This window comes from Ochotona princeps, chromosome 19 (assembly GCF_030435755.1).
Source record: "Ochotona princeps isolate mOchPri1 chromosome 19, mOchPri1.hap1, whole genome shotgun sequence".
Taxonomy (NCBI): domain Eukaryota; kingdom Metazoa; phylum Chordata; class Mammalia; order Lagomorpha; family Ochotonidae; genus Ochotona; species Ochotona princeps.
Window position 1 is genome coordinate 26429497 of NC_080850.1, and position 27010 is coordinate 26456506.

The 27010-nt window shown below is 44.0% G+C and overlaps 2 protein-coding genes across 4 annotated transcripts in view; both read left to right on the forward strand.

Moving 5' to 3' along the window:
• Window positions 1-3581, forward strand: part of LARS1 (leucyl-tRNA synthetase 1) — a 52966-nt gene extending 49385 nt beyond the window's left edge. The window contains exon 32 of the mRNA XM_004586522.3: window positions 3169-3581. Coding sequence (XP_004586579.3) covers window positions 3169-3374 — 206 coding nt within the window. The 3' untranslated portion in view covers window positions 3375-3581. The remainder of the gene's footprint in view (window positions 1-3168) is intronic.
• An 8297-nt stretch (window positions 3582-11878) lies between these two features.
• The window catches only part of PLAC8L1 (PLAC8 like 1), a 37959-nt gene continuing 22827 nt past the window's right edge, over window positions 11879-27010 (forward strand). For all 3 annotated transcript variants that reach the window (XM_058677279.1, XM_058677280.1, XM_004586670.3), the window contains exons 1-2: window positions 11879-12100; window positions 18186-18322. In XM_058677279.1, the coding sequence (XP_058533262.1) occupies window positions 11976-12100; window positions 18186-18322 (262 nt within the window). In that variant the 5' untranslated portion in view covers window positions 11879-11975. The remainder of the gene's footprint in view (window positions 12101-18185; window positions 18323-27010) is intronic.

Genomic DNA, 27010 nt, shown 5'->3' on the forward strand with positions numbered 1-27010 from the left:
GCCACAAGAAGGGAGCTGGATGGGAAGTGGAGCTGCTGGGATTAGAACTGGCACCCATATGGGATCCTGGTGTGTGCAAGGTGAGGACTTTAACCACAATGCTATCATGCCGGGCCCACTGTAGTGGTTTTCAAAGAAAATAGATGTTTGTGTGGACATTGGATCTGATTATGCTCAGATTTTAGCACAAAGGAGAGTGTGTTCTCATATTGAGAATCATATAACAACATGTTGAAGTTATTAAATGTGCACTGACTTGGTTCTACAGAATAGTGCTGAAATGTTTTTTCTCTCATTGACCCTCTGGCATAATTCTTGCCTCCTTTATCATTACTAGTTTGGAATAATGTTATCATAAAGTGTTTTAAGTTTGGTGTTACTAGGTGCTGTAAAATTTAGAGAGCAGAAACGGAGGAGTTTGAAATTGATATTTCTGTACGAAAGAGATATAACCTTGGTACTTTTCTAATAGTCTTCAGGGTGCTTTAATATCTAAGGGGGCTGAGCATATTGAATACAGTAAAGAATGGAATTCAATAATATAGTTCTCAGTCTGTCTGCTACAATAGCCAGCAAGTCGTCCAATTAGTGCCAATTGTATTGAGGGTGATTACGAGCCAGGTCTTGGAGGAACTGTACTGAAACCATTGTTTCACTCCACGAAGGGCTCTGAGTGACTATTTGATGATAATGACTTGAAATCACTCACAGCTCATGCCACATATGAACTAATAACTTGGAGGTGAAGAGGTCTGTTTCACATTATCAGTCCCTGGGGACTTTGAATCACTCTCATCTTTTTGTTAAGTGCCTTGAATCTTGCATAGTTGTGGACTTAGATTTAACCTTTTCAATGATAAAAGCAATCTGGCATAAGAGAAGATCATAAAACCACCAAGAAAATGCCAAAATTTATGGGCAGTAATGAAATACACAATGAAACATCAAAGAAAATGTGTTTTGTCACTTAAAAGCCTGATTGAATATTAAGGTTTCTTTGAGATAGCTTGAATTTGAATTGGTTGCAATAGTGAGAAGGACTGTTAGGGAGATTGAGAAAGAAGCAGATTTGCAGTAAAGTTTTTTTTTTTTTTAAGTGAAAGATTTTGCACAAAGTCTACTGGTAGGACCGTCAGTGCTTCTGTAGCAAACTGGTACCACTGATGTGCAAGTTGAGTTGCAGCAGCTGTTAAAATGAGTTTTATTATTAATGTAAAAGCTTGGCTGTCATGAAGCTGTGCATACTTTCCTGTTTGCGCTCTCCTGGTTTGTGGTACATCAGGAATAGATGGTGTAGTCTCCGCGGATACGCTCAGACAGGGTTTGCTTTCACCGTGGCTGCAGGTAATTGCTCCGTAAGCCCCAAGATCTTTTCTATAAACTTGCTGCTCTTCAGTCGTTGTTTCCCAGACAGTAGAATGCCTGCATAAGTTGTATTCCCAGCATCGCTGCCAACTGCATTAATACTTCCTTTTATCTCTTATCCCTCTTGTTTTAAGCTTTGTGTTCACCAGCCAACGTAAGGGAGTGTAGCCCAAGGACCACCCAGTAATTTATTTCTGAAAGGAGCTGGTAATGATTCAGAAATATCTTTTATTTCTGCGGATCAGGTTAAGCATGGCTAGCTGGCCATACTCAACAGTGAAATGCAAACCTAGAGTCAGCATTTGTAGCCTTTTATGATGTTTCCCCACCATATGGAATAAAGCCATTTTGTTTTGGAAACTGTCAGAATTTCTTAAATTCTTTTGGGCTCAATTGTTGGCAAGCTTGTTGGATTGTTAAATGTGTTCAAAGGACAACTTCTCTGTTTTGATTTGGCTTGTTGTTTGAGGCCAGGAAGGGAGGGGCCAGGAAGGGAGCAGGCAGAGTAGTGTAGGACTGGAGTGTGTCTTCAGGCCCCAGTTTGTAAAGGCTGTGCCCTGGCCTTTTGCCTTGCTCTCTTTATCTCTCACCACCTTGTTACATAGTTTCCATCCTTTGAGCAAAACAAGAAACTGGTAATACTGTTTCTTAGAATTGCATCTTAGAATACTTTTTCTCAGAAAGTATGTCCAAGAAAATATTTTATAGGTTTAGTGTACTCCAACAAAAAATAAGCTTTTTGATATTTTGAATAATAATTAAGGCATATATAAAATTGTATGAGATCTTATAGGATAGTGCTCAAAAATATACTCAGTTCTTCTCCTGTGTTGGCTTGTTATCCCAGGCGATTAGACAGAATCTGACAGTCTTTTTTTATTATTGGAAAGCCAGATTTATTTTTTAGGAAAGATTTTAAAATTTTTATTGGAAAGGCAAGATACACAGAGATAAGAAGGGTGAATGGGGAGAGAGAGAGAGAGAGAAAGAAAGAGAAACGTCTTCCATCCCCTAATTTACTTTCCAAGTAGCTGCGATGGCCAGAGTGGAGCCAATCCAAAGCCAGGAGTGTCTTTCAGGTCTCCCACTTGGGTACAGAGTCCCAAGGCTTTGGGTCATCCTTTGCTGCTTTGCCAGTCCACAAACAGGGAGCTGAATGGGAAGTGGAGCAGCCGGGATTAGAACTGGAAAGCATATGGGATCCTAGCAGATGCAAGGCAAGGATTTAGCGACTAGGCTATCGCACAGGGCCCGGAAAGTCAGATTTTTTTTTTAATTATTTTTATTGGAAAGGCAGATCTACAGAGAGAAGGAGAGACAGAGGGAAAATCTTCCAACTGCTGGTTCACTCCGTAAGTGATCACAATAGCCAGAACTGAGCTGATCCAAAGCCAGGAGCCAGAAACTTCCTCCAGGTCTCCCATGCGGTTGCAGGGTCCTAAGGCTTTGGGCTATCCTCAGTTGATTTCCCAGGTCACAAGAAGGGAATTGGAGGGGAAATAGAACATTTAGGAAATGAACTGGGGTGCCCCATATGAGATCCTAGAGCTTGCAGGCAGAGAGTAGCCACAGCCATTATGCCAGCCTCAGACTCTGACAGTCTCATGAGTAAAAGCTGAGAGGGAATGAAGATTTATTAGATTTTAGCCTTGATCCCAGGTTGAGTCTTATTTAATAATCTGCTAAAAATATTTTTATTTACATATAAAAACCAGTGGATTTAAAATGTGGTCATGTTTTCACTGATGCTTTGGGTCAGTAGCTGTAAGTAAAGACTCATATTGATATACTTTTTTGTTCTAGACCTTTCCAAAGTGAAACTGATGAGATTTGATGACCCACTGCTGGGGCCTCGGCAAGTTCCTGTCCTTGGAAAAGAGCATACTGGAAAGACTTCTATTTCTGAGCATGCTGTTTTCCATGTGGACCTCACAAGCAAGAAAATCCACCTTACTGAAAATGGGCTACAGACAGATATTGGCGACACAATGATATATCTGGTTCATTAAACTCATGCAGATTGGAGACTCATCCTGGTGTGTCAAGACACTACCACTGTGACCTTGCCTGTTGACTGGCCATGAAAACCCAGTGCTAGACTCCAGTAGTTCTCATGTCTAACCATCCAGTCATACGTGTAACCATAGGTATATGAACTTGTCTTTAATTTCTGGTTTTAATAAATTTTTTCCTCTTCTTTGGATCACCAAGAGAAATGGTTTGTGACATCCTTTTTTGTTTTTTGTTTTTAATAAATTTTATTTTTTATAATGATTACATGGTGGTTCAGGGTGGGAAGGATCGAGGTTTAGGGAAAATTGGATGTACTCATTGCTTCCAAGTTTCCTATTTCTTCTTGTTTCTGGGGCAAGGGGGGAGACAAAGAGGGAAACCACTCATGACTTTCAGTACATCCCAGTACCCAGGGATGAGGAACCGCCACCTCATGTTAACCCGGAGTCTCAGTGTGTGCATATCCCGAGGGTGCTGTCCAAGTGGTTTGGATAGTTCTGACATGCTGTCGGTTTCACCGATCCGAGGATGATGTCACCCTCCCAATGTCCATTGGCTCTGTTCACCAAGATTTTTTACTGTCATCATTTGTTTGGGGTAGTTGTCCGGTTAGTTCTGTTCTTCTGCTACAGCACCAAATGAGCTGCAGAATTCTTTTACAACAGGGCCTTTGTACACTGCTCCACGTTTTTCCTTTTTTTTTTTTTTTTAAAGATTTTATTCATTTTATTACAGCCAGATATACACAGAGGAGGAGAGACAGAGAGGAAGATCTTCCGTCCGATGATTCACTCCCCAAGTGAGCCGCAACGGGCCAGTGCGCGCCAATCCGATGCCGGGAACCTGGAACCTCTTCCGGGTCTCCCACGCGGGTGCAGTGTCCCAAAGCATTGGGCTGTCCTCAACTGCTTTCCCAGGCCACAAGCAGGGAGCTGGATGGGAAGTGGAGCTGCCGGGATTAGAACCGGCGCCCATATGGGATCCCTGGGGCTTTCAAGGCGAGGACTTTAGCCGCTAGACCACGCCGCCGGGCCCACGTTTTTCATTAAGTAGGACATGTTCTTGCATGCGAGTCCAAGGACCCAGGCCAGGTATCCCAGCATCAACAGATCCCCCAGGATTTATTAGATTTTAGCTTTGATCCCAAGGTTGCATCTTATTTAATAATCTGCAAAAATGTTTTTATTTACATATAAAAGCCAGTGGATTTAAAATGTGGTCATGTTTTCACTGATGTTTTGGGTCAGTAGCTGTAAGTAAGAACTCATATTGAGAACTCAGAAAATGATTGTTTCCCAGAGTTATGCTTTTTCAGATTTACACAAGTGTTTGTGTGCCTTTTTTTTTTTTTTAATGAGGTATAGGATCTACGTCATAGTGTTGAGCAAGGCTAAAGAGTATCCAATAGGTGTTTATAGTATATCCATTAAAGACTTAGCTGAATTGTTTCAAGAAGAGGAAGTAGTAAATAATAGTTCTGGTATTTTGAGTTTTATTTTTATATATATATTTATTTATTTTTAAGGATTTATTTTATTTTTACTTGAAGGTCAGATATACAGAGAGGAGAGACTGAGAGGAAGATCTTCCATCCGTTGATTCATTCCCCAAGTGGCTGCAACGGCCAAAGCTGCGCTGATTCTAAGCCAGCAGCCTGGAGCCTCCTCTGATTCTCCCATGCTGGTGCAAGGTCCCAACTACTTTCCCAGGCCACAAGCAGGGAATTGAAGGGGCAGCAGGGCTGTTGGAATTAGAACTGGCACTCATATGGGATCCTGACACGTACAAGGCGATGACTTTGGCCATTAGACTACCGCGCCAGGCCCGAGTTTCATTTTTTTTTTTAAAGATGTATTTTATTTTTATTTATTTAAAAAATTTTTTTTATTAATTACATTTCATTTTGTGACACTGTTTCATAGGCTCTGGATTCCGCCAACCCCTCCCCATATCCTCCCCCCTATGGTGGATTCCTCCACCTTGGTGCAGTATTGCAGTTCAAATTCAGTCAAGATTCTTTTATTGCAACCATAGAGTCCAGCATTTTATTGTCCAGATAAATTCAACAGTTTCTTGGGGAGACCATCTCTGGTCTGAAGGCAGAGCTGGCAGAATATCATCCCGATCAATTAAAATCCACAACATAATATCAACAACAATTTATAATATTATGAAATTAATTGACATGGTATTGAATAACAAATATGTTAAAAAATGCAAGTTCTTAACCATATCCTGTGACTACTGCATTGACTTTTCAATTTTAGTTTATACACAGAACTGGCTGCTATGCACCTTAAAATGGCTACAGTACTATTCAGCTGTCTTGTGTCTATTTTCATTTTAGTATTTAGCAGTTTATAGTGTTGAAGCATAATTTTGCTGAACTTGGCAGATTTTAGGGTAGTCTAAACTGTCTTATAATCTAACAAGGCATATGTCAACAGTTGAAGTGCAGAACAGTTTTAGGAGGGGTGTGCCGAGAAATCTTCAGTACCTTAGTGAGAAGTAACTAATCTTTGTATCCTACCTAGTAAGGTATGTGTGAGTCCACGCTGACCATATTCCTGTCTGGTTCTAAGCTTTCCTTATTGTTCTCTGTCTATCTATTCTAGTGTGTGTGTGTGTGTGTGTGTGTGTGTTTGGGGTGAGGGGCTCCGGAGCAACCCTGATGGTCATTGCAAGGAAAGCTTAGAACTAGACAGGCATGGGCCCAACTGGAAAGCATTATGTTAATTGAAATGAACCAATTCCGAAAGGTTAGATACCACATGTTTGCCTTAAGTTGGGTAGGGGCTGATGTTGCTGTGCTGCAAGTTAAGCTGCTGCTTGCACCACCAGCCTCTCCTATTGGCGTGCTGCCTCAGTTGCTCAGTTCCTGATCTGGCTTCCTAATATGTGCCTGGGGAGGTGGTGGAAGATGGCTCAAGTCCCTAGGCACTTGACACTCAGGCAGACCAGCCAGCTCTGGCTTTTACAAACATTTGGCGAGTGAACCAGCAGATGAAAAACCTCTTTTTCTCGCAATCACTTGCTCTTTCTCTGTCACTCTGCCTTTCAAATAAAAGTAAATAAATCTCAAAAAAAAAAAAAAAAAAAAAAAAAAAACCACCCAAATGTGGATAAGGGCTTTTGGGTGACAGCAAATGTATGACTGATTTGAGATAATGCTAAAGGGGATGTATACAGAAATAAACAGGCAAGTAAAATGGGTTTTCTTACAAAACCTATCCTGGATTCCAGGATGAAAGTTGAAGTTTGAATCAATTGACTATGTAGACACTACTAATTTTTGAAATGGGAGTGAAATTGATGTGTTCCTTCATGTCTTCTGTTGTCTGTTGTAATTCTTCCCTTATGCTTTTTCTCTTAAAAAATTCACTCAGCATCATGTGTGTGCCTGCGTCTTGTAGGCATGTGTCTAGCAGCTTCGTTAAGCTGGTTTTCCTCTACTTATTATCACTGGGTATAACTTCCCATTTGTAGTAGAAAACACCGCAAAAGTAGCAACAGTAAGTCCTCAGTTGCACACTGCTGTACATGGAGCTTAGCTGTGGGGTGAAAGCAAACTAAAAATCTGTATAGCACATGACTCTTGATCCTACAGGTCTTTGGGCATGAGAAAGGGAATCATGACTGCGTTTTCACTAAGGAGGAGCAGATGGCGTTTTGTTGTTCCATGGCTTAGATTTCCTGTGCTAGAAGGTGGGCCAGGAGCTGTGGTGACCAGTGCCTTGGCCGCTAGCCATGGAGTGCTTGAATGTGACTAGTTTAGCATGAGATGTGCTGTATTTGCAGAATATACTCTAGGCTTCAAAGATGGTAAGGCAAAAGCTTATAAAGTATCTCAATAATTTAAGAAATACTGATTACACACTGTAGTAAGGTAGCATTTTGTGTCTTGGATTAAATAAAATTTCACCTGTTTGTACTTTTTTAAAAATGTGGCATATGTAATTCAATCCATAATTATATTGGACAGTATGGTTTAGAGACTGGATTAATCTAAGCTAAACATTTCTTGAGTTGCATCATGTCAAGAATTATACAGGAGGACCACTGTCTTGGAATAGTAGGTTAAGACACCCTGACCAGGGCATTCCATACTAGGGTGCCGGTTGGAGTCCTAACTATTCCACTTCCAGTCCAACTTCCTATTAGCATTCCTGGGAAGGCAATGGAAGTTGGGCCAAAGGACTTGAGCCCCTGTCACCCATGTCAGAGACCAAGGTGCAGTTTCTGGCTCGTGGTTTCAGCCTGGCCAGTTTGGGCTATTGCAGCCATGTGGGGAATAAAGCAGTGAATGAAAGATCCATACTTATCTGAACACCTGCCACACTGCCTTTCAAAAAACAAAACAAAAAAGAAACATTTGTAGGAGCAAGTGTTTAATCCGGTTGTGAGATACACCGTGTGCCTCATCAGAATGTCTGGGTTGGATTTCTCACGCTAGTTTCCCACTCAAGCAATGATGGTTCAAGTCACTTGGGTTCCTTTCACTTGGGTGGGAGACCTGGATTGCATTCCTGGCACAGCCGTGGTCCAGAGGGGATAGGAGCTCTCTGTTGTTACCTGTTTCTCTCTCAAAACAAACAGAACATTTAATTGAGGCCAGCATTGTGGGGAAAAAGGTACATTGCTGGCTGTGATGTCAGCCTCCCATGTGGGTGCTGCTTTTAGAGTCCTGGCTGCTCCACTCAGATCCTATTCCCTGCTAATGTCCTGGGAAAGCAGTGAAAGATGGCCCCTCCGTCCAGGTGGGCTCCATCATGGCCCAGCCACAGTCACTGTGGCCATCAGGGAAGTAGGCTCACTGATGGGAGATCTCTGTCTCTACTTCTCTAACTCTTTCAAATAAATAAATTTATTTGTTTTTAAAAGATTTATTTATTTCATTACAAAGTCAGATATACAGAGAAGAGGAGAGACAGAGAGGAAGATCTTCCGTTCGATGATTCACTCCCCAAGTGAGCCACAACAGCTGGTGTGCGCCGATCCAAAGCCGGGAACCAGGAACTTCTTTCCGGGTCTCCCACGCGGTTGCAGGGTCCCAAAGCATTGGGCCGTCCTCCCAGGCCACAAGCAGGGAGCTGGATGGGAAGTGGAGCTGCCAGGATTAGAACCGGTGCCCATATGGGATCCCAGGGCGTTTAAGGCGAGGACTTTTAGCCACTGGGCCACGCCACCGGGCCCTCAGATAAATAAATTTAAAAAAATATTAATTTATTTGTTTATATTGGAAGGGCAGATATACAGAAAGAAAGAGCTTGGTGGGAAGTGGAGCAGGTGGGACACAAACCTATGCCCATGTGGGATCCAGCAGATACAAGGTAAGGATTTAGCCACTAGGCTATCCCACTGGCCCCTAAATGAATAAATCTTTTTTTTTTAAAAATACATAAAATGTGTTCACCCCTATTGGTAGTGATGGTAAGTTTGATAATTTCCAAAATTCTTCATGTTTAAGATGCATCTGACTCACTCCAGGGCATTCTGTTGAAATCACTTCTAAAGTTGTTAGGATAAAGATGCTTCTTTTCCTTTGTAAATGCAGTTTCAGAATTCTGAGTACTTCTAGAACTCTGCTGAGTGAAGGTACAGTGTGTGTGCGTGCGTGCGTGTGTGTGTGTTTAAATAAAATCATGTAGAGTGATGCTTTGACACCTTGGAAATATTCTATTTCCAATCTTTTTTTTTTTTTTAACCTAATGGATTCAGAACCCCTTAAAGATCCTTTCCTGGTAAGTTATTATGTTGGGGTTATGCAAAAGAATGATGAGCTACTACTGTTTTTGTCATAAACACTTGTCATTCTTTTGTAAAGAATATTTTTCTTTTCAATTAATTTTTTAAAGCAGAAGTGTTAGCTGTGTGGCATGTGCATTAGTCACTGCATACAATAGATGTTTGATTAGCAAAGTTGGGTACAAATGAAAGTTTAAAAATACAGAATCATAGTGTACATGAGTAATGGTTGTTCTCTTTTCAAAAGGGGCATTTATTGTAAATCTTTTTTTTTGGTAAAGCTAGTAATCACCTCTTAATTTCTGTTATTCTTACAACCTGAATTTTCATGTATAGCAAGTATATTCAACATATTCTTGAGAGTTTATATGCCAGACACTAGTAAGGCCTTGGAAGAGAGATGTGAGCAGAAGCAGTATAGCTATGCTGACTGGAGAATGCATTTGGACTGCTGTTAAGAAGGCAGTTGCAGCCCCGACATGGTAGCCTAGTGGCTAAAGCCCTCGCCTTGCATGTGCCGGGATCCCGGATGGACAATGGTTCTAGTCCTGGCGGCCACGTTTCCCATCCAGTTCCCTGTTTGTGGCCTGGGAAAGCAGGAGAGGTCGGCCCAAAGTCTTGGGGGTCTGCACCCATGTGGGAGACCTGGAAGAAGCTTCTGGCTTCGGATCGGCACATCTCTGGCCATTGCGGCCACTTGGGGAATGAATAGGTGGATAGAAGATCTTTCTGTTTCTCCTCTCTGTAAATCTGATTTTCCAATAAAAATAAATAAATCTTTTTTTTTTCTTCACCTCTCTCTGAGCCTGTATTCTGTGTATTTTGGCTTTCTCAATGAAACAATTGTTGCTTGCCATTCACTGCTCCATGGCTCATTCTTTATTTTTATTTATTTATTTTTATTTATTACGTTGCATTATGTGACACAGTTTCATAGGCTCTGGGATTCCCCCAACCCCTCCCCGTGCCTTTTCCCCATGGTAGATTCCTCTGCCTTGTTGTAGTACTACAGATCAAATTAAGTCCAGATTCTTTCTTTGCAAACATATACCAAGCATACAGTCCAGCATTCTATTGTCTAGATAAATTCAACAGTTTCTTGGGGAGACCATCTCTGGTCTAAAGGTAGAGCTGGCAGAATATCATCCCGATCAATTAAAAGCCCCAGCACAGCATCAACAACAGTTTATAACATTATGGAATTAATTGACATGGTATTGAATAGTCAATATGTTAAAACCATGTAAGTTCTTAACTACCTCCTGTGACTGCTTCATTGACATTTTGTTTTTTGTTTATACACAGAACCGGCTGCTACACACCTTTAAGTGTTTTTTGAAAACAAAAAGACAGCTTCCCAGAACTCTGGGAAGGTAGATAATTTATATAACTGTGTCTGAGGAATCTTGAGTGGGAAGATACTGGAGTCCTTTTTAACCACCTTGTTCAAGTTGAAGTTCATGAACTTAATCATTCTTGATGGGTTCTGATGAAAAGCATATACACGGGAGTTGGCGATTTCCTCCTGTTGTCTTCCTCATGGAACATTCTGATTTTAGATGCCTTCTCTCAGTGTGTAATTTCATCTAATGCTTTTGTCTTCTGGGGATATTTCATTGTTTTTGTGGTCTCTGTGCTTCCACAAGACTGGTCCTAGAGCCGTAGCTGGGAAGCTGTAAGAGCCTGAAGATTCAGAGCAGCTGGAGGGGAATCAGCAGCCAGTCTCTGCCGTGTTCACAGATTCCTCCTGGGCTTGCTCAGTAAGAGACACCATGTTCCTGGCTTTGTCAAAGAAGTTTCTGGTAGAGCAGGGGGTTTCTACACGTTCTAGAAAGATTTGGAAGCTTAGGACCACCTACCATAGCCCACACATGAGGAGTCCGTTTTTGTGAGAGTGATTCCAGGTTGATGCATGGGCTCAGGATATTTCTGTCTCTACTTTTGGATTAGTTGTGGATTTTGTATCATCTTGCTGAATTAGATTTTCCTCCTGGGAGTGAAGGCAGGCTCCTGTGGGCTCTCAGCCATAGGATATGGCAGAAATCTGCAGCCTCTGAGTTCCAAGGAAACGCCAACTGGCACCTCGCCAGATATGTGCTTACTAGATAGAGATCTGTCTCAAAGTGAAGGGATTTTCCCTTCAATGATCTTTCTTTTTTCTCTTCTCTCTCTTTTTAAAGATTTATTCATTCATTTATTTATTTATTTTGAAGTGAGATATACAGAGAGGGGGAGAGGCAAAGAAGAAGATCTTACATCCACTGATTCATTCCCCAAGTGGCTGCATTGGCCAGAGCTGCATTGATCCGAAGTCAGAAGCCAGGAGCCTCTTCTGGGTCTCCCACACGGGTGCAGGGTCCCAAGGCTTTGGGCCATCCTCAAATGCTTTCCCAGGCCGCAAGCAGGGAGCTGGATGGGAAGCGGGGTGGCCGGGATTAGAACTTCACCCATATGGGATCCTGGCGCATTCAAAGCAAGGACTTTAGCTGCTAGACTAACATGCTTGGGCCAGCTTTGTTTCTCTTTTCTTCTTCTCTTCTCTCCTTTTCTCATCTCATCTTATCTCTCTTCTTCTTTCTTTCTTCCTCTTTCCTCTCCCTCTCCTCCTTCTCCTTCTCTCTCCCTCTCCCTCTGGGATAGTTCCCTTTGGATTAGTGAGTAGACATGGCCACTGTTAGATGTGTGTCTGTCTTTAAAGCAGTGTCTGTCAGTTACATGTGTTATGACCTCAGGTTCCAGAATTCCAAGGCAGCATCCCTTCAGGGAGATATATTACTTTGGATCAAGCCCAAGTTTACCATCAGTCATCTTGCTAAAGGGAAAAGGGTAGCTCAAAAGAAAACACCTTGCCAATGAACTGGTTTGCACGTTTTTTCTCGAAGCATCCTGTGGATGATTCTTTATCCCATACCAATTCACCGCTTTTGTTTCCATTCATATCTTCTGAAGATGAACGATACTTTTTTTCCAACTTGAGGTAGGAAGGAGGATGAATTTTTCCCCTTAGTATTTGCTCTTGAGTTATATAGCAAATCAGCCTCAGCATCCAGGGAGAAGACGGGGCCTGGGCAGACTGTGTTTGCTAAGTGATTCCATGTGTGCTCCCAAAGGGGGCAGTTGATGACTTCATTTTGGGCTTGCTTGGCTGCTGAGAAGAGCATGGCTGGCTCAGAGGAAAGGGTGTCTTTTCCTCCCTGAAAATGTTGAACCCTAACCAAGTGGGACTTTATTTCTGGTGCCTGCCAGTAATCTCCACCTCTTTGAAATCAAGTGAAGAATTTTGGCTTCCATTAAGAGTCTGAAATGATCAAGAGGCCTGAGTGGAAGGCAGAATGAATCCCGGAACAGTGTTTGTGAAACCCGAGGCCCAAGTCCTTGCCGTGAGGCCTGTGCCTTGGGGAAGGGGCGCATCTGTTAGGAGATGACGGGGTTGGAGTTGAGGAGGGGCGTGTACTCCTCCCTTTCCTGACACAGTTACTCGTGAGGGATGGATTATGGCTTTGTGTAAAGTCAACCTCCTGTCCATGAATGAACTTCCTCTGCTTCCAACCGACTGTCTTGGTTTTAGCACTAAAATGTCCCCATCTGGTAAAACCTGTAGTCCTAGCCAAACCAGGATGATTGGTCATCTTGACGAAGTTTTAAAGTATTTGAGGACCACATGACAACCGAGGTTCTGGCCCAGATCCCTTTTCTGCTTTCTTTGTTTTTGAGATAAGTAGGAGGGGGTCTTCAAAAATATGGAAAATGTGGAAAATGTGTGTGTTTAATATTCTCATGAAATTTATGAAGTTCTGTCATATACAGAATATTCCAACTAAATGTATGGGACCCTGAAGTTACCAAAAAATCCATCGCTGTCACTGGCTGCGTACCTGCAGTGTGCTGGGTACCGGGTCTTCTTTAACAGTCATGGGAGCTGAGGAGCTTTTGCATTTTATTTGAAAGGCAAAAAGGCTTTGGGGAGGGGAGAGAAATCTTCTGTCTGTTTACTTCTCCTATCCCCACATGGTTGGTTCTGGGCTGAGGCTGAGGTTGAGGCTGGGAGGTAGGTACTCAGTTCACGTCTTCCACATGATTGAGCGGAAATCACCCTGCTGAGCCATTGCTGCTGCTTCCCAGGGTCTATGTGAGCAAGATGCTCTAGTCAGGAGCTAGGGATGGGGCCCAAACCCAGCTACTTCAAAATAGGTTGCAGGCATGCTATATGCTACACCAAATGCCCACTCTGCCAGTTTTTATGCAGAGAGACCAGGACTGAATGCTGTGACAGGTTGAGTTTTCCAATGTGAAGCAGAATGCCGCTGAACCACACTTCAACTTTAATGTGCCTGAATGTCAAAATCTAGGTGCATTCCACTAAATGAAGAACTGGCTGAATTTGATGGTAAATGGACAGTTTTCTCTGGTCTTGCAAAGCTCTGTGGCCATCAAGTGACCCACAATTTCCATACGCATTGCTATTCTTCATGATGACCTAGGGTTCTCTGTCCAGGAAGCTACATTAGCTACTTCAGGCTGATCAGTGTCACTGCCCCTGAATAGTTCAGTTCTTAACTGGATTAGTAAGTGTTGGGTGCCTAGAAGCTATTCAGTTAAGAGTAGTTCTGTCTGTAGTTGAAATTATGACACATGGGCAATAATCTTGAAATGTTTTTGCTAATGTGAATACATCCAAGAATTTTTAATAAAAAAACCACCGAAGATTCAGAGTGTTGAAGAAAGAAATGCTGTACTTCTGCAGTCCAAAGTTAAACAAAACAACCCTTCCCCTAGTATTTTTGTCCACCAAAGAAAATCTGTACCCTTGGTTGTTTGATTTGGGTTAGCAGATAGACTTCCTTGCCATCATAAAAGGTGTTATGCACATAATACCAAGATAGACATAACAAATCCTATTCCATGGTTGCAAACCGTAAGTGGTTCATTTCAGGGGAAAATCTAATCCAGGCAGCTCAGCCCAAATAAATCCCTCTCCCTAAAGCAGACACAATTGAAGCAGTTAGCACACTGGTGGAAGTTCTGCCGTGTGGGCGTCACAGTGAGAGGAAAGTGTCTTGGATTGTGTGGAATGAGGCAGAAAGCTTTTGGGCACCCTCTGCTTTGACTTCATCACTTCACATTTCAGAGTTGTGTGCACACCAGAGGGTGAAACACAATCAAAATTACGTCATTTAGATGAGAGGGTAGTGGGCTGGCTGCTGGGAGGAAGAGCCTGTGCCATCTTCTGTCCTCAAGGGGCTCCCATGGAGGTCAGGAAATAGGAAATGCATAAAAAGAGCTGCTTCAGGCCCAGTTGGAAACCTCTGTAGGTGTTTTTGTCTGCTCAGAGTGCCATGACAAAATCCCATAGAGTGAATGGGTAGCTTAACCCAAAGAGATTAATTTTTCTCCTGGTCCTAGAGGCTGAATGTCTGGACTGAGGGTACAGGCATTGCTGGCTTCTGGCGAGGGCGCTCCTGTTGTCCTGAGAGTGTGGCCATGTGGCCTGTCTTCCAGGTGTGTGTGTGGAGAGGCAGAGAGAAAGAGTTTTCTCCCTCCTCTCGAAGGCCACCAGTCCTACTTAGCCACAGTTCCTGCCCTGCCCACCATGGCCTCATTTAACTTTAATCACTTCCTAAGGGCCTTTTTCCAAAATACAGTCACCTTGGAGACTGGGGCTAAAGCTTATGAATTTTGTGGAACACAGTTTAGCCCACAGCAGTAGACCCTAACACATCATAACTGACATGTTAAAATGTGATTAGACCATATGTTACATCCTTATATATGTATATATTACTGTATGGTAAGTGAAAATATTTTTGTAATTTTGTCTTTAAAATTATTGGGATCTGAGTAGCTCATTTAATTACAACTGGCTACTACCTGTCAGTAACACATTCATACTTGGGAATTTTTCAACGGAAGGGAATGTGCATGTTTTTAAAAATATTTGTGAATTCTAAATTAGACAATGAAATTGATAAACTAGATTTTTATAAATTCATAATTTATCGTTTTTATAGGAACACACGGGTGTAAATGTTTTATATAAGAAATTATTTTTATCTTATTTGAGACACAGAATGACAAAGAGGTAGAGAGACTAATAAAGATCATCCTTCTAGTTTGCTTCCAACATGCCAGCACCAGCCAGGACAGGGCCTTCCTGGGCCAGGAGCGTGGAACTCAGTCGGGGTCTCATGCGGGTGACAAGCACCCCAGGACTTGAACCACCATCGTCTCCCAGGCTGCACGCTAGCAGAAAGCTGAATGGGAAGCAGAGCAGCAAGGAACCAAAACAGGCTTTCTGATGTTGGTTGGGGGGCATGTCTTGTTTGAGAAGGTGTGGACTTACACAGAATTGGTAGAACAAAAATGAGATGTGGATCTCAGTGTTGGGAACAGTACGATCCATATTCTGAAATCATAAAATTCTATAGTTAGCTTTAGGTTAGGCACTCCAAGAGCTCCCAAGTTGTTTCTACAATGCTCTGCATTGCCTTAAGGATGGTCAGGTATGTTCTACTCTGGTCTCCAGGTGCTGCAATTCAGTGACTGTTTCAGTCACAACCTTTACAGGAGAAGTATGTTTCTAGTACAAAATCAGGTGGAAAGTTTTTTGTTTGTTTTAACTTATTTATTTGAAAGACAAAGAGGCAGAAAGAGATGGAGACAGATGTTCCATCCGTTGGTGAACTCTCCATATACAACAGCCAGGAGCCAAGAGCCCATAGCCAGGAGTCAGGAGCTTCTTCCAGGTCTCCCATGTGGATGTGGGGTCCCAAGGCTTTGAGCCATCTCCGACTGCTTTCCCAGGCTTCAACCAGGGAACTGGATGGGAAGCGAGACCGCTGGGATTAGACCCATATGGGATCTCAGCGTGTGCAAGGTGAGGACTTTAACCACTATGCTATCGCGCTGGGTCCAGTTCAGATCTCTTATAGGTGGCACAAACCCAAGTTCTTGAGCCACCTGCTGCTCCCTAGGGTACATATTAGCAGGAAGCTGCACTTAACAGCAGAGCATGGGCCTAAAGTGAGGCACACTGATATGGGGTGCAGCCATCCCAAACAGCATCACCAAATGCTTGTCTCTTTTTAAAATTGTAGCCAGTGGGCCTAATGGCAATGGCTCAGTGACTAAAACCTTGCTTTGCATTGTCCAGGATCTCATATGGGTGCTGGTTTGTGTCCTGGCTGCTCCATTTCCTGTTTACTCTGCCTGTGGCCTGGGAAAGTGGTAGAGGATGGCCCAAAGCCTTGGGACCCTGCACTCACATGGGAGACCTGAAGAAGCTCCTGGCTTCTGGCTTAGCGTTGGCTCAGCTCCAACCATTGTGGCCATTCGGGGAATGAACCAGCAGATGAAACATCCTTCTCTGTCTCTCTTTCTTTGCCTTTCCAAATAAATAAATCAATCAATCTTTAAAAAAACAAAAGGAATAGAATTGTAAACAGTGGAGTTTATCTGGCCCAGTGTTCTGAAGGCCATGTGTGGTGAGGGTCTTTTTGCTGTATCCTAACATGTTGGAAACACCACGCTGTGAAAGAACATGAGGTACAAATTCTTCATGAGGCTGAGGAAGCACACAAAGTAGAGTGATGACCACAGTGTGCAGACCCAGGCCAGGATCCCTGGGCCACTCTTGACCCATGCCTGAGGTCAGGGCGGCTTACTCCAGGTGTCCCAGTAGTTGCCTCCAGTGAGCTTCAGCAAGAGGAGGTTTCTTTCACCTTAAGTTTGAAGTCCGGTCCCTGAGTCTTCATTTCCCAGTTCAGAATGGTACGTCAGAATGCTCAGTCTGGTTAGTTTTTAGTCTCGCTTTAACAAGAGTGCAAAACCTCAGGGCACAGCTCACTTAGGGTCACCTGGTTCCGCACCCTCTGGACACAGTAAACTAATTACGTGTCCTTCAATCTCCACAGTAGTTCTTTTTTTCATCTGAACCAGTGGAAAGCAGAGAGGTTAAGCCTCTTAACCACGATCACAGCTTCTGGAGTTGGCAGGCTGGGATTTGAATTGAGACCTCTTGGCTTCCAATTTGTGAACTTAACTGTAGTGAAACACCATAGAAGCGGACTGGGTATTGAATTTGAGAGGAAGGATTTGGAATAATAAAGCCATGAGTGGAAAGACAGGGCAAAGAGTCAGGAGGAGATGTCCTGGTGGAGGAGGAGGGCATGGCGGAGGAGGAGGAGGGCATGGCGGAGAAGGAGGAGGAGGGCATGGAGGAGGAGGGCATGGAGAAGGAGGAGGGCATGGAGAAGGAGGAGGAGGGCATGGAGAAGGAGGAGGGCATGGAGAAGGAGGAGGAGGGCATGGAGAAGGAGGAGGAGGGCATGGAGAAGGAGGAGGAGGGCATGGCGGAGGAGGAGGGCATGGAGGAGGAGGAGGGCATGGAGAGGGAGGAGGAGGGCATGGAAAGGAGGAGGAGGGCATGGAGAAGGAGGAGGGCATGGCGGAGGAGGAGGGCATGGAGAAGGAGGAAGAGGGCATGGAGGAGGGCATGGAGAAGGAGGAGGAGGGCATGGAGAAGGAGGAGGAGGGCATGGAGAAGGAAGAGGAGGGCATGGAGGAGGAGGAGGAGGAGGGCATGGCGGAGGAGGAGGAGGGCATGGCGGAGGAGGAGGGCATGGCGGAGGAGGAGGGCATGGCGGAGGAGGAGGGCATGGCGGAGGAGGAGGAGGGCATGGCGGAGGAGGAGGGCATGGCGGAGGAGGAGGGCATGGCGGAGGAGGAGGAGGGCATGGCGGAGGAGGAGGGCATGGCGGAGGAGGAGGAGGGCATGGCGGAGGAGGAGGGCATGGCGGAGGAGGAGGAGGGCATGGCGGAGGAGGAGGGCATGGCGGAGGAGGAGGAGGGCATGGCGGAGGAGGAGGAGAAGGGCATGGCGGCGGAGGAGGAGGGCATGGCGGAGGAGGAGGAGGGCATGGCAAAGGCGGCGTGGGCTGTGAGTTATGGGGCTGTGGCAAAACTGAGTGAGTTCTTGTCAGTGGTTTTTCATTCTTCCCTTGCCTACTGCCTATGCTTCTGAAGCAGCTCTCTCTCTAAGTTAACCCCTGTCCTTGGTTCTCCAGGCGCCACGGAGGAGCCAGCCCCGTGCTAAAGCAGCCAGCCCGTGGGGCCAGTGGAAGGACTACAGTCACGGCGATTGTCCAGACTGGTGGGGATTGGAGCACCGGCCTCTTGAGCGTCTGCAGAGATAGGAGAGTGTGTATGTTCTTCCTTTGTCATTTCCATTTCCCCCTTGCTATTTTCTTTCCCAAGATGTCAGTGAGTAGAAAAGCTACATCAGGGCCCCAGGAGAGAAATTTAATGGGTTAAGAGTAACAGGGCTAATCTTACAGTGATTCAAATGCACTTCTTGGCTGGAAAAATCTTGTTTTTCAGCAGCGTGGATGCTTTCATAAAGGTAGGGCTACCATTAAGTTTTTCTTTTTTTCTTTTCCCCCAGTGGCAAAGTCCACTATTGTACAGGCACACACAATGGCTGCCTTTGCTCACCGCTGGTGAGAGTGTAAATTGGCACAATCTTCTCTGTGAAAGGCTTAGCAATATGCATAGAAAGCACCTCGAGGGTTACATAGATTTTGACCTAGTAATTACATTTGTAGGCGTTTATTCTGAGAAAATAAAATTGCGCCAAGATTTACTGGCAACGTTAAGTTTTGTAGCATGGTTGATTATAGTAGAAACCTGGAACGATGTGAACTTTTCAACGGAGAGCATTCACAGAGTGAGTTATTATACAGGCATGAAAAATCCCATCAGAAAATGGCGTTCTAAAGAAATGAAAGATGTTCTAGAAATATTTTCAGGTTAAATAAAAAGATCACACAGCTATGAACATTAACACGATTTTTCTTCCCTCAGAGGGAAATGACTTGAAAGATATCTGAGAGGATATAAATACAAATGTTTTTATTTACGACTGGTGTCTCCAGATGGCAGGCTAATGAGTCACTTTAATTTTCTTTTTTGCTTATCTCTTTTCAATGTTTCTGTGGAAAGTATGCGGCAGTCTCATAAAGACAAGAAAAATTACAAAGTAAGCCTTCTCCATGGATTGAAATGTTTTCAGACACTGGTTCTGAGAAATAGAAATGGTCCTCCAGTTACATCATTTTACCCTGGGTTTGAAGTGTAAAACACACTCCTCTGTTTGTGCCCAGGATAGTCATGACCCACTGCTGGTCCATGTCAGGAACCCCTTCTAGCACACGATGCTCTCGGCCTAGAGAGTAATTGTGTCACAGAAGCTCTTTTGAAGGAGTAGGGAATCATTTCATATGTGAGGATGAATCTCTCAAGGTCAAAATTCAACAGACCTTGGATCAGATCTTTTGGAAGAACAGTGACTCTCTTCATCCTCTGCAGGCTTTTGTGGCCAGGTCTGAATCTGTCCTAAGGTCTCATAGGATAGATCAGTCTTCAAGCTCTGAGCCCGTCATCATTCAGCCAAAAGTCTCCCTGCCACTCCGCTGCAGTCGGTGTGTGACCAGGCCCTGGACTGCTGCCATTCTGTTGTTCTGTGCCTCACTCAGGATTTTTGTTCTCTGCTGTTTGGATGACTTTGGTTTTCACACCATAACAAGGTGCAGAGACAGTAGAATAGCCATGTAGAGATGGTCCCAGACTGATAGAGTGGACAGTTTTCCTGTAATAGCTTACTGTTGGGTACTAGGAGAACGTCAGGGCACTTTCCACTAGAATATAATGCAGTGGTTAGCAGAACAGGTTTGTTTTGCGTAGAGACTTCATCTTGAATCCTAACTCTGCCCCTAACTAGCCTTTCACCTTGAGTGAGTTTTTTGGGTGTTTATTTTTCTGCTTCCACATGTAAGATAATAAAGATGCCTACGTAAAGGGTATGATGAAGAATAAAGCAGTGGGGCCAATATAGTGGCATGATAGGCTAATCCTCCACCCTGTAGTGCCAACGTCCCATATAGGTGCTGGTTCATGTCCTGGCTGCTACCTAATTTCAAGAGTGCCTAACAAATTGGTCAAACAAATGCCAACTCCTCAGCCATCTTCTTTGTCTTAAACATTGCTTCACTGCTCAGTTCAACTGTCACAGTCAATACTCAAGTCACCCAGGAGAATGGGTTTTCTGATGATTGCTTCAAAGCGCATGCTAGTGATGGGAGAAGAGTGATATGTGGACAGATATCCTGTTCTTCACCAGTTGAGCATGAAGGAGAAGCCAAGGACCTTGGGTATTATAGTACCCCACTATTTTCCTAGGTGGGCTTTTGTTCTGTTCAATTCATGGTGGCTCCAAGTGAATTGTTTTTAAAAAAGATTCCAGACAATCTCACCTGTTATGTACACTGCAATGCTGATTGGAACCCCAGAAAGTTACTCTATCGATATCAAAGAATGTGGCCAATGAACAAGCAGACAACAGGCAATTTTAACCCAGTTTATTGGAAAAAATGAGGAAACAGAAATTCCTGCACCTGATAGAGCAGGCAAGTGTCTCAGGAAAGGGCCGACAGTGCGGTCTGCATTCAGACTGCCCTTTTAATGGATGTGAGTATGAGTCCCTGCTTCTCCCCCGACTCCTTTCTGGGAAAGTGTTGGCGGGGGTTGGGGGTGGAGTTTCTGATGTGAAATTCTCCTAAGCAAATCCCTCTGGACAAAACTGACCGTCGAAGTTCTTATCTATTGGAGAAGCAAATGCTTCAGTTAGCTCCATGATTATGACCTTTTTGGCTTAACTGTCTTGCTCCTTCAATTCCAAGTAAATTTATTTTGATAAGAGAAAGGCTAGGATACCTTGGGCTAAGGGAGACTGGCCAGAGTCTGGATCCTGCTCTGGGAGTGTGTGTTGTCATTCTGTTGCACACAAACTTATTTTTCCTGCCCCCCTTGCACACATTGGCCAGTGTCTGCATAGCTGCCTTGCCAGTGGCCTGAGGAGGAGTGTGGGGATTCTTGGGTATCTTTCCCTCTCTTGAACAGACTTCATTATAGATTGCTTCTCCTACAGAGTTTTCTTTCAAGTAAATCACTTGTGCAATTAGTTGTGACACACTTGAGGGCAAAAGAAGATCTCCTTGTCATGATTGCTCCATCTAGATTCCTATCCTGGGACATTTGCCCATCAAATGTTGAAAATTATTACTCTGAATTAAGAAAAGGGTACATAACAAACAGAAGTGGCTTTCATTTCTTTTTGACATTTAGTAGATCCATTTTGACCTAATTATATTTTTGAACCTGCCTCCTCCTTTCCACTTCTGTGCATTTATCTGAATTGACACTGTACTGGGATTAGCAAGTAGGTTTCTCTGGGTCCTTGAAAGAGAGGGCGGCAGAGAGTTTGGGTACGAAGATGAAACCAAGGTGAAGTAAGAGGCTGCCTGGTGGCACTGTGGCAGAAGGCACAACTTGAGAAAAAGGTGTTCCCCTGTGGGGAGCATTGGTGATGTCACCGCAGAGAAGGTAATCAGCAGTGACTTGGGATTCAGTATTGACAGAGTCCCTGCTTACGTACAGGATAAGTGTTACAGACATAACAGTGACTAAGAATCAGTTTGCAGACAACAAACGAATCATTAAACCAAATAATTGTAGTTATGACACATGCCATGAAGAACAAAACCCAGGACATTCTGAAGGAAACAGAAAGATATGAACGAGCAGCCCCTCTGATAAGCTCCCTGTGAGCAACAGACAGGAGAGAGTTTGGAACCATCATATGCCCAAAGAGGGCAGAAGAAAGTGAGCCAGGATTATCTTGGATTTTCTCAAAGGAAAAGGAGGCCTGAGAAGGTACCAGGCTGGACACGTGGCCCTCCTGGCACAGCACCTGCCCCAGAGAAAGCACTTTAAGGTATTTCCCCAATAACACTGAGTAAGCAAATGAATGTTAACATGCATTCCCTTTGGCTTCTTTCTTTCCTATACTTGAAGGAAAAAAAAAATCACAGAGCCCCAGGGTTGGCAGGAATGTTGAGGGTCAGCTAGTCTGGGGTCTTACCTGTTTGCCTACAGCTCTTCTGCAACATGCTCAGCAGTGACCCAAGCTGCCTCCACTTCCTGGACACTTCCAGAGAGGAGGGCTTATCTCTGTAAACAGAGTCTGCTCTGTCTTAAAAGTTTGTTTGTTTATTTTAATTTAAAAGATTTATTTATCACAGGGAGAGACAGAGAGAGAGAGAGAGTTCTTCTACCTGCTGGTTCACTCACCAGGTGATTGCAATGGTCAGCTCTGGACCAGGCCAAAACTAGGAGCCAGGAGTCTCATCCAGGTCTCTTACTTGGGTGCGGTGGTCCAAGCACTTGTGCCATCCTCAGCTGCTTTCCCAGGTGATTATCAGGGAGCTGGATCCAAACTGGATTAGCTGTGACTCAACTGGCCCCTGTCCTGAATTCACAGAAAGCTGCTCCATTAGCTGTGCCACAATGATGATTCCCCTACACCTTAAGAATTCTTTCTGAATAAGGTACCATGTACATAATGCAAAATCCAAAGCTGCCTACCCACTTTGAATCTGAACAGCAAACACTTTAGCCTGCTTTCCATCCAAGCAGTTCCTTTCTTCAAAGGCAACTACTGTTACTTGACCCCAAACATAATCTCTGTTCTTAAGAGCATATTAACATTCAAATTATGAAAATAGATTGAAAATTAATAAAAAGTATCACAATCGTTGTAAAAATGAACAGTACAAAATAATAAAAGAAAAAACTGAATAACATCACCCCAAGCATTGGAAGGTAACCACTGTAAGTATTTTGGCAATATCCTTCCAGATGTTTCTTGCTTGCTTGCTTGTGTGTTTCTGTGTATGTGTCTATAATATAGACAAATGTTAGAATTGTAAACACACACTATATTGCACCTTTGTTTTATTTTAACATCATATGTAGGTGACCAGACCACATAAGCCAACTTTGGAACTAATTTCTTAAGTTGGTGCAAATATCTCATTATATGAATGTGCTGTAGTTCCCATTGATAAAATGTCCTGAATTTGGCAGACATTTTTCTATTCAAACTAGTGCTATATGAATATATCTGTACAGGTGTCATCTCACACATGGGGTATGCCTTTTGGATAATTACTGAAGAGTGAACCTGCTGGTCAAATAAAATGTCTGTTTTAGTTCTTGATAAAATGTTGCTAAATGGCTTTCCATTTAGAAGTTGCATTAATTTATACTCCCACTGGCAACATATGAGTATGTTCCATTCTTTTTTTGAGCGTCTCTTAATGTTAAAAGGTTCTGTCTCTTTGTGATAATTAATCTAAAATGTGCTTCTGTGAAATTTCCACCCACAGTACAATACAAAGCATTGGTTGTATTATGCTGTACATGTCACCAAGCAGTGTATGTGTGTTTTTTAAAGCTTAAAATATGTCTTAGAAATTTAGCTTTGTTGATACTTACTTGATCTCTCAATGTATTCTTAATTATTGTATAGAATGATTATATCATCATGGTTTAATGAGCACTTCAGATTGTTAAAGTACATTTAAATTGTTTTAAATTTCCAGTAATGAACAATGTCCTTGTGACAGCTTCTTTGTGTGTATGTGTAAACGTTACTCCAGGGTGGATACTGGTAAATGGAATTAGTGGGTCCTAGAGGATTTGAAATTTTATTAGATTCAGGCCCAGCCTTGCCCAGTCCACTCCCTCCAGGACCACCCCACACACTTGCCAATGGGTGCAGCTACCTTTTCTTTCCTGACCAACACCCAGGCCTGAATCACATGCTCACCAGTGGGAGCAACATCCCAACAGGGGAGTTTCCCAAGTTCCCCCACCATGCCCACTCCCAGACTCAGGTCTCACATGTGCCAGCGGGTGCTAGGCCCTTACCCAGCATAGTCTGCCCCCTCTGTCCTGGGCTTTGTATGAACTGGTGGATGTTGCACCCCAGCCTGTTCCACACCCTATTCTTGGGTTTGCCTGTGGGTGCTGCAGCATGGACCAGCCTGGCCTGTCCCAACCCCAGTACCCATGAGTGTTAAAGGGTTTCATGGTCTTGCCTAACTCAGCCCATCACTACCCACAACTCTTAAGCTGACCAGCAGAAATTGCAGTTCCACAGGGGTAAGCCCACATATCCTCCAAAGATTCTGTCCCTAGAGCTGATTCTCTCACATGCTGGTTAGTGTCATGGCACAGCCTACCTAACATTATCTATGCCCTGTTGCGACTCTTCTGGCAGGAATTGTGATCTAGCCCTGCCACGTGGGCTCCTAGCCCTAGCTTTAGTGTGTGCTAGTGAGTGTTTGTCAGTGGTGGTCAATGCTAACTAGCCCAGCTTGGCTCTCCCTGTGGGCTGGTGCATTGGCTGACCCTTAAAGGTCCTCCAGTTCCCCCTTCCACACTGCTTGGTCTCAGCCTCCTTGCTTACCTGCACCAAGGGGAAAACCCATGTTTTCTCTAGTGGCCTCATGTGTGCTCCGGGTCTCTGCATGCCCCCACCAGCACTATCCCCTAGGGCCCCTGTAAACCTGCATCCCCAGGCCCCCCTGAGTCCACATTCCCATGGTGGGTGCCGCCCTGGCAGTGGTCAGCGCCCACGATGTGCAGAAACTTGATTTGATTAGTTTGAACATTGATTCTGTTTGGTTGAAAGGCAGAGTTACAGAGAAAGATCCAGAAACCTTCTGCCTGCTGCTTCACTCCCCAGCTAGCCACAGTGGCCCCAGTGACTGGAGCTGAGCCAGACCAAAGCCAGGAGCTTCATATGGGTCTTCCCTGTGGGTGTCGGGGCCAAAGCACTTGAGCCATTTCCTGGTGATTTCCCAGGTGCATTAACAGGACGCTGGATCAGAATTGGTTTGGGGCTTGCGAATCAGTTTCCATATTAGATGTTAGCATTATAGACAGCTACTTAGCCCATTATACCACAGTGCTGGCCATTAGTTTAATCTTTTATGTATTGATCTATAGGAGCTCCGGGATCCCATATGGGCGCCGGTTCTAATCCTGGTGGCTCCACTTCCCATCCAGCTCCCTGCTTGTGACCTGGGAAAGCAGTCGAGGACGGCCCAATGCATTGGGACCCTGTACCTGCATGGGAGACCCGGAAGAGGTTCCAGGTTCCCGGCTTCGGATCGGGTAGTATAGATACTTTAGGCTTGTGGTAGGTGTTGCCAAAACTTGTGGTAAAGAAAAAGGACCCCATGTTCCCATTCTTGTTCATCCCTTGTTGGTGTTGATTGGATAGTTGCGTATCTCACTGCACTTCTTGCAATATGGAGCAATAATTGACACAAAAAATCTTTTTTTAAAGGGAAATTGTGGGCCCAGCACGGTAGCCTAGTGGCTAAATCCTCGCTGGGACCTCATATGGGTGCTGCTTTGTATCCCTGGCTAATCCATTTCCCTTCCAGCTCCCTGCCTGTGGCCTGGGAAAACAGTTGAGGACAGCACAAAGCCTTGGGACCCTGCACCCATGTGGGAGACCTGGAAGAAGCTCCTGGCTCCTGGCTTTGGATTGGCTCATCTCCGGCTGGGGCATCCACTTGAGTGAATCAATGGATGGAAGATCTTCCTCTCTGTCAATCCTCCTCTATGTATATCTGACTTTTTAATAAAAATAAATAAATCTTTAAAAAGGAAGTTGCATGACTTAAGACTGCCCTACAGGAATAAATCTCAAGTAGTGATAATTAGGACATCATCCAAGAGTGCATAAATCCACAGCCAAGTAGCCTAATTGGTAAATGTGGAAAACAGGGGAGACATAGACTCTGAGGCCGCATCTGGCCTCTGCCCCTCACTAACAGTCGTATAAATCTGGATGAATTACCTAAGTCTACTAGGCATTAGTTTCCTCATCTATAAAAGTGATGACATTAAGGGAATTTTATAGCACTGGTACAGAGACTAAATGAGTTAACAGATGGAATGTGTATATGTATATATAAAATATATATTTAAAGATTTATCTCATTTATTTGAAGGGCAGCATTACAGAGAAGGGGAGACACAGAGAAAGAGGTCTTACATCCACTGATTCACTTCCCAAATGGCCACAGTGAGCAGGGCTTAGCCAGCCTGAAGCCAGGAGCCAGGTGCTTCTTCCAGGTTTCTACATGGCTTTAGGGACCCAAACACTTGGGCCATCTTTGGCTGCATTGCCAGGCCATCAGCAGGGAGGTGGATGGAAGTAGAGCAGCTGAGACACATGGCTTGTGAACATTGCAGGCAGCGGTTTAATCCCTTATGCAACACCAGCTCTCTGGAAAATCCCAGAGACTATGATATTGTGCCATAAAATGAAACAAAAAGAATTTATTCATGTATTAGAAAGAGTTAGAAAGAATCTTCCATGCATTGGTTCACTCTGCCAAATGGCCACAGTAGCTGGAGCTGTGCCATTCTAAAGCCTGGAGCCAGGAGCTTCTTCTGGGTCTCTCACGTGGGTACAGGGGCCCAAACACTTGGGCCATCCTCCATTGGTTTTCACTGGCACATTAGCAGGGAGCTGGATTGGAAGTGAAGCACCCATGACTCAAACCTGTGCCGTTGTGGGATGTTGGTGCTGCAGGTAACAGCTTACCTAGCAGCACTGCAGCACTGGCCCCAGAAAGTGTGTGTGTGTGTATATATATATATATATATATATATATACACATATTTTTTTTCTTACCAGAGCTTGGCTTATAATGAACTCTGTATGAATATTAGCTGTTATATAAGTTTGTTCTTCATAGTTTTTTTTTAAAATAACGTCTGACTTTTAAGCAATTGAAATTAGGGTGCGTTTCCTTTGGCATCTAGTACTACCTCCTAATGAACACTTAGATAACATGATTATATGACACAAAAGATTAAAAATAAAGATAACAGCATGCATTTTTTAAAAAACACTTATGAGTCATAAAAATATGGTGGAGTTCCAATGTGCACAAACAACTTCCTTGCC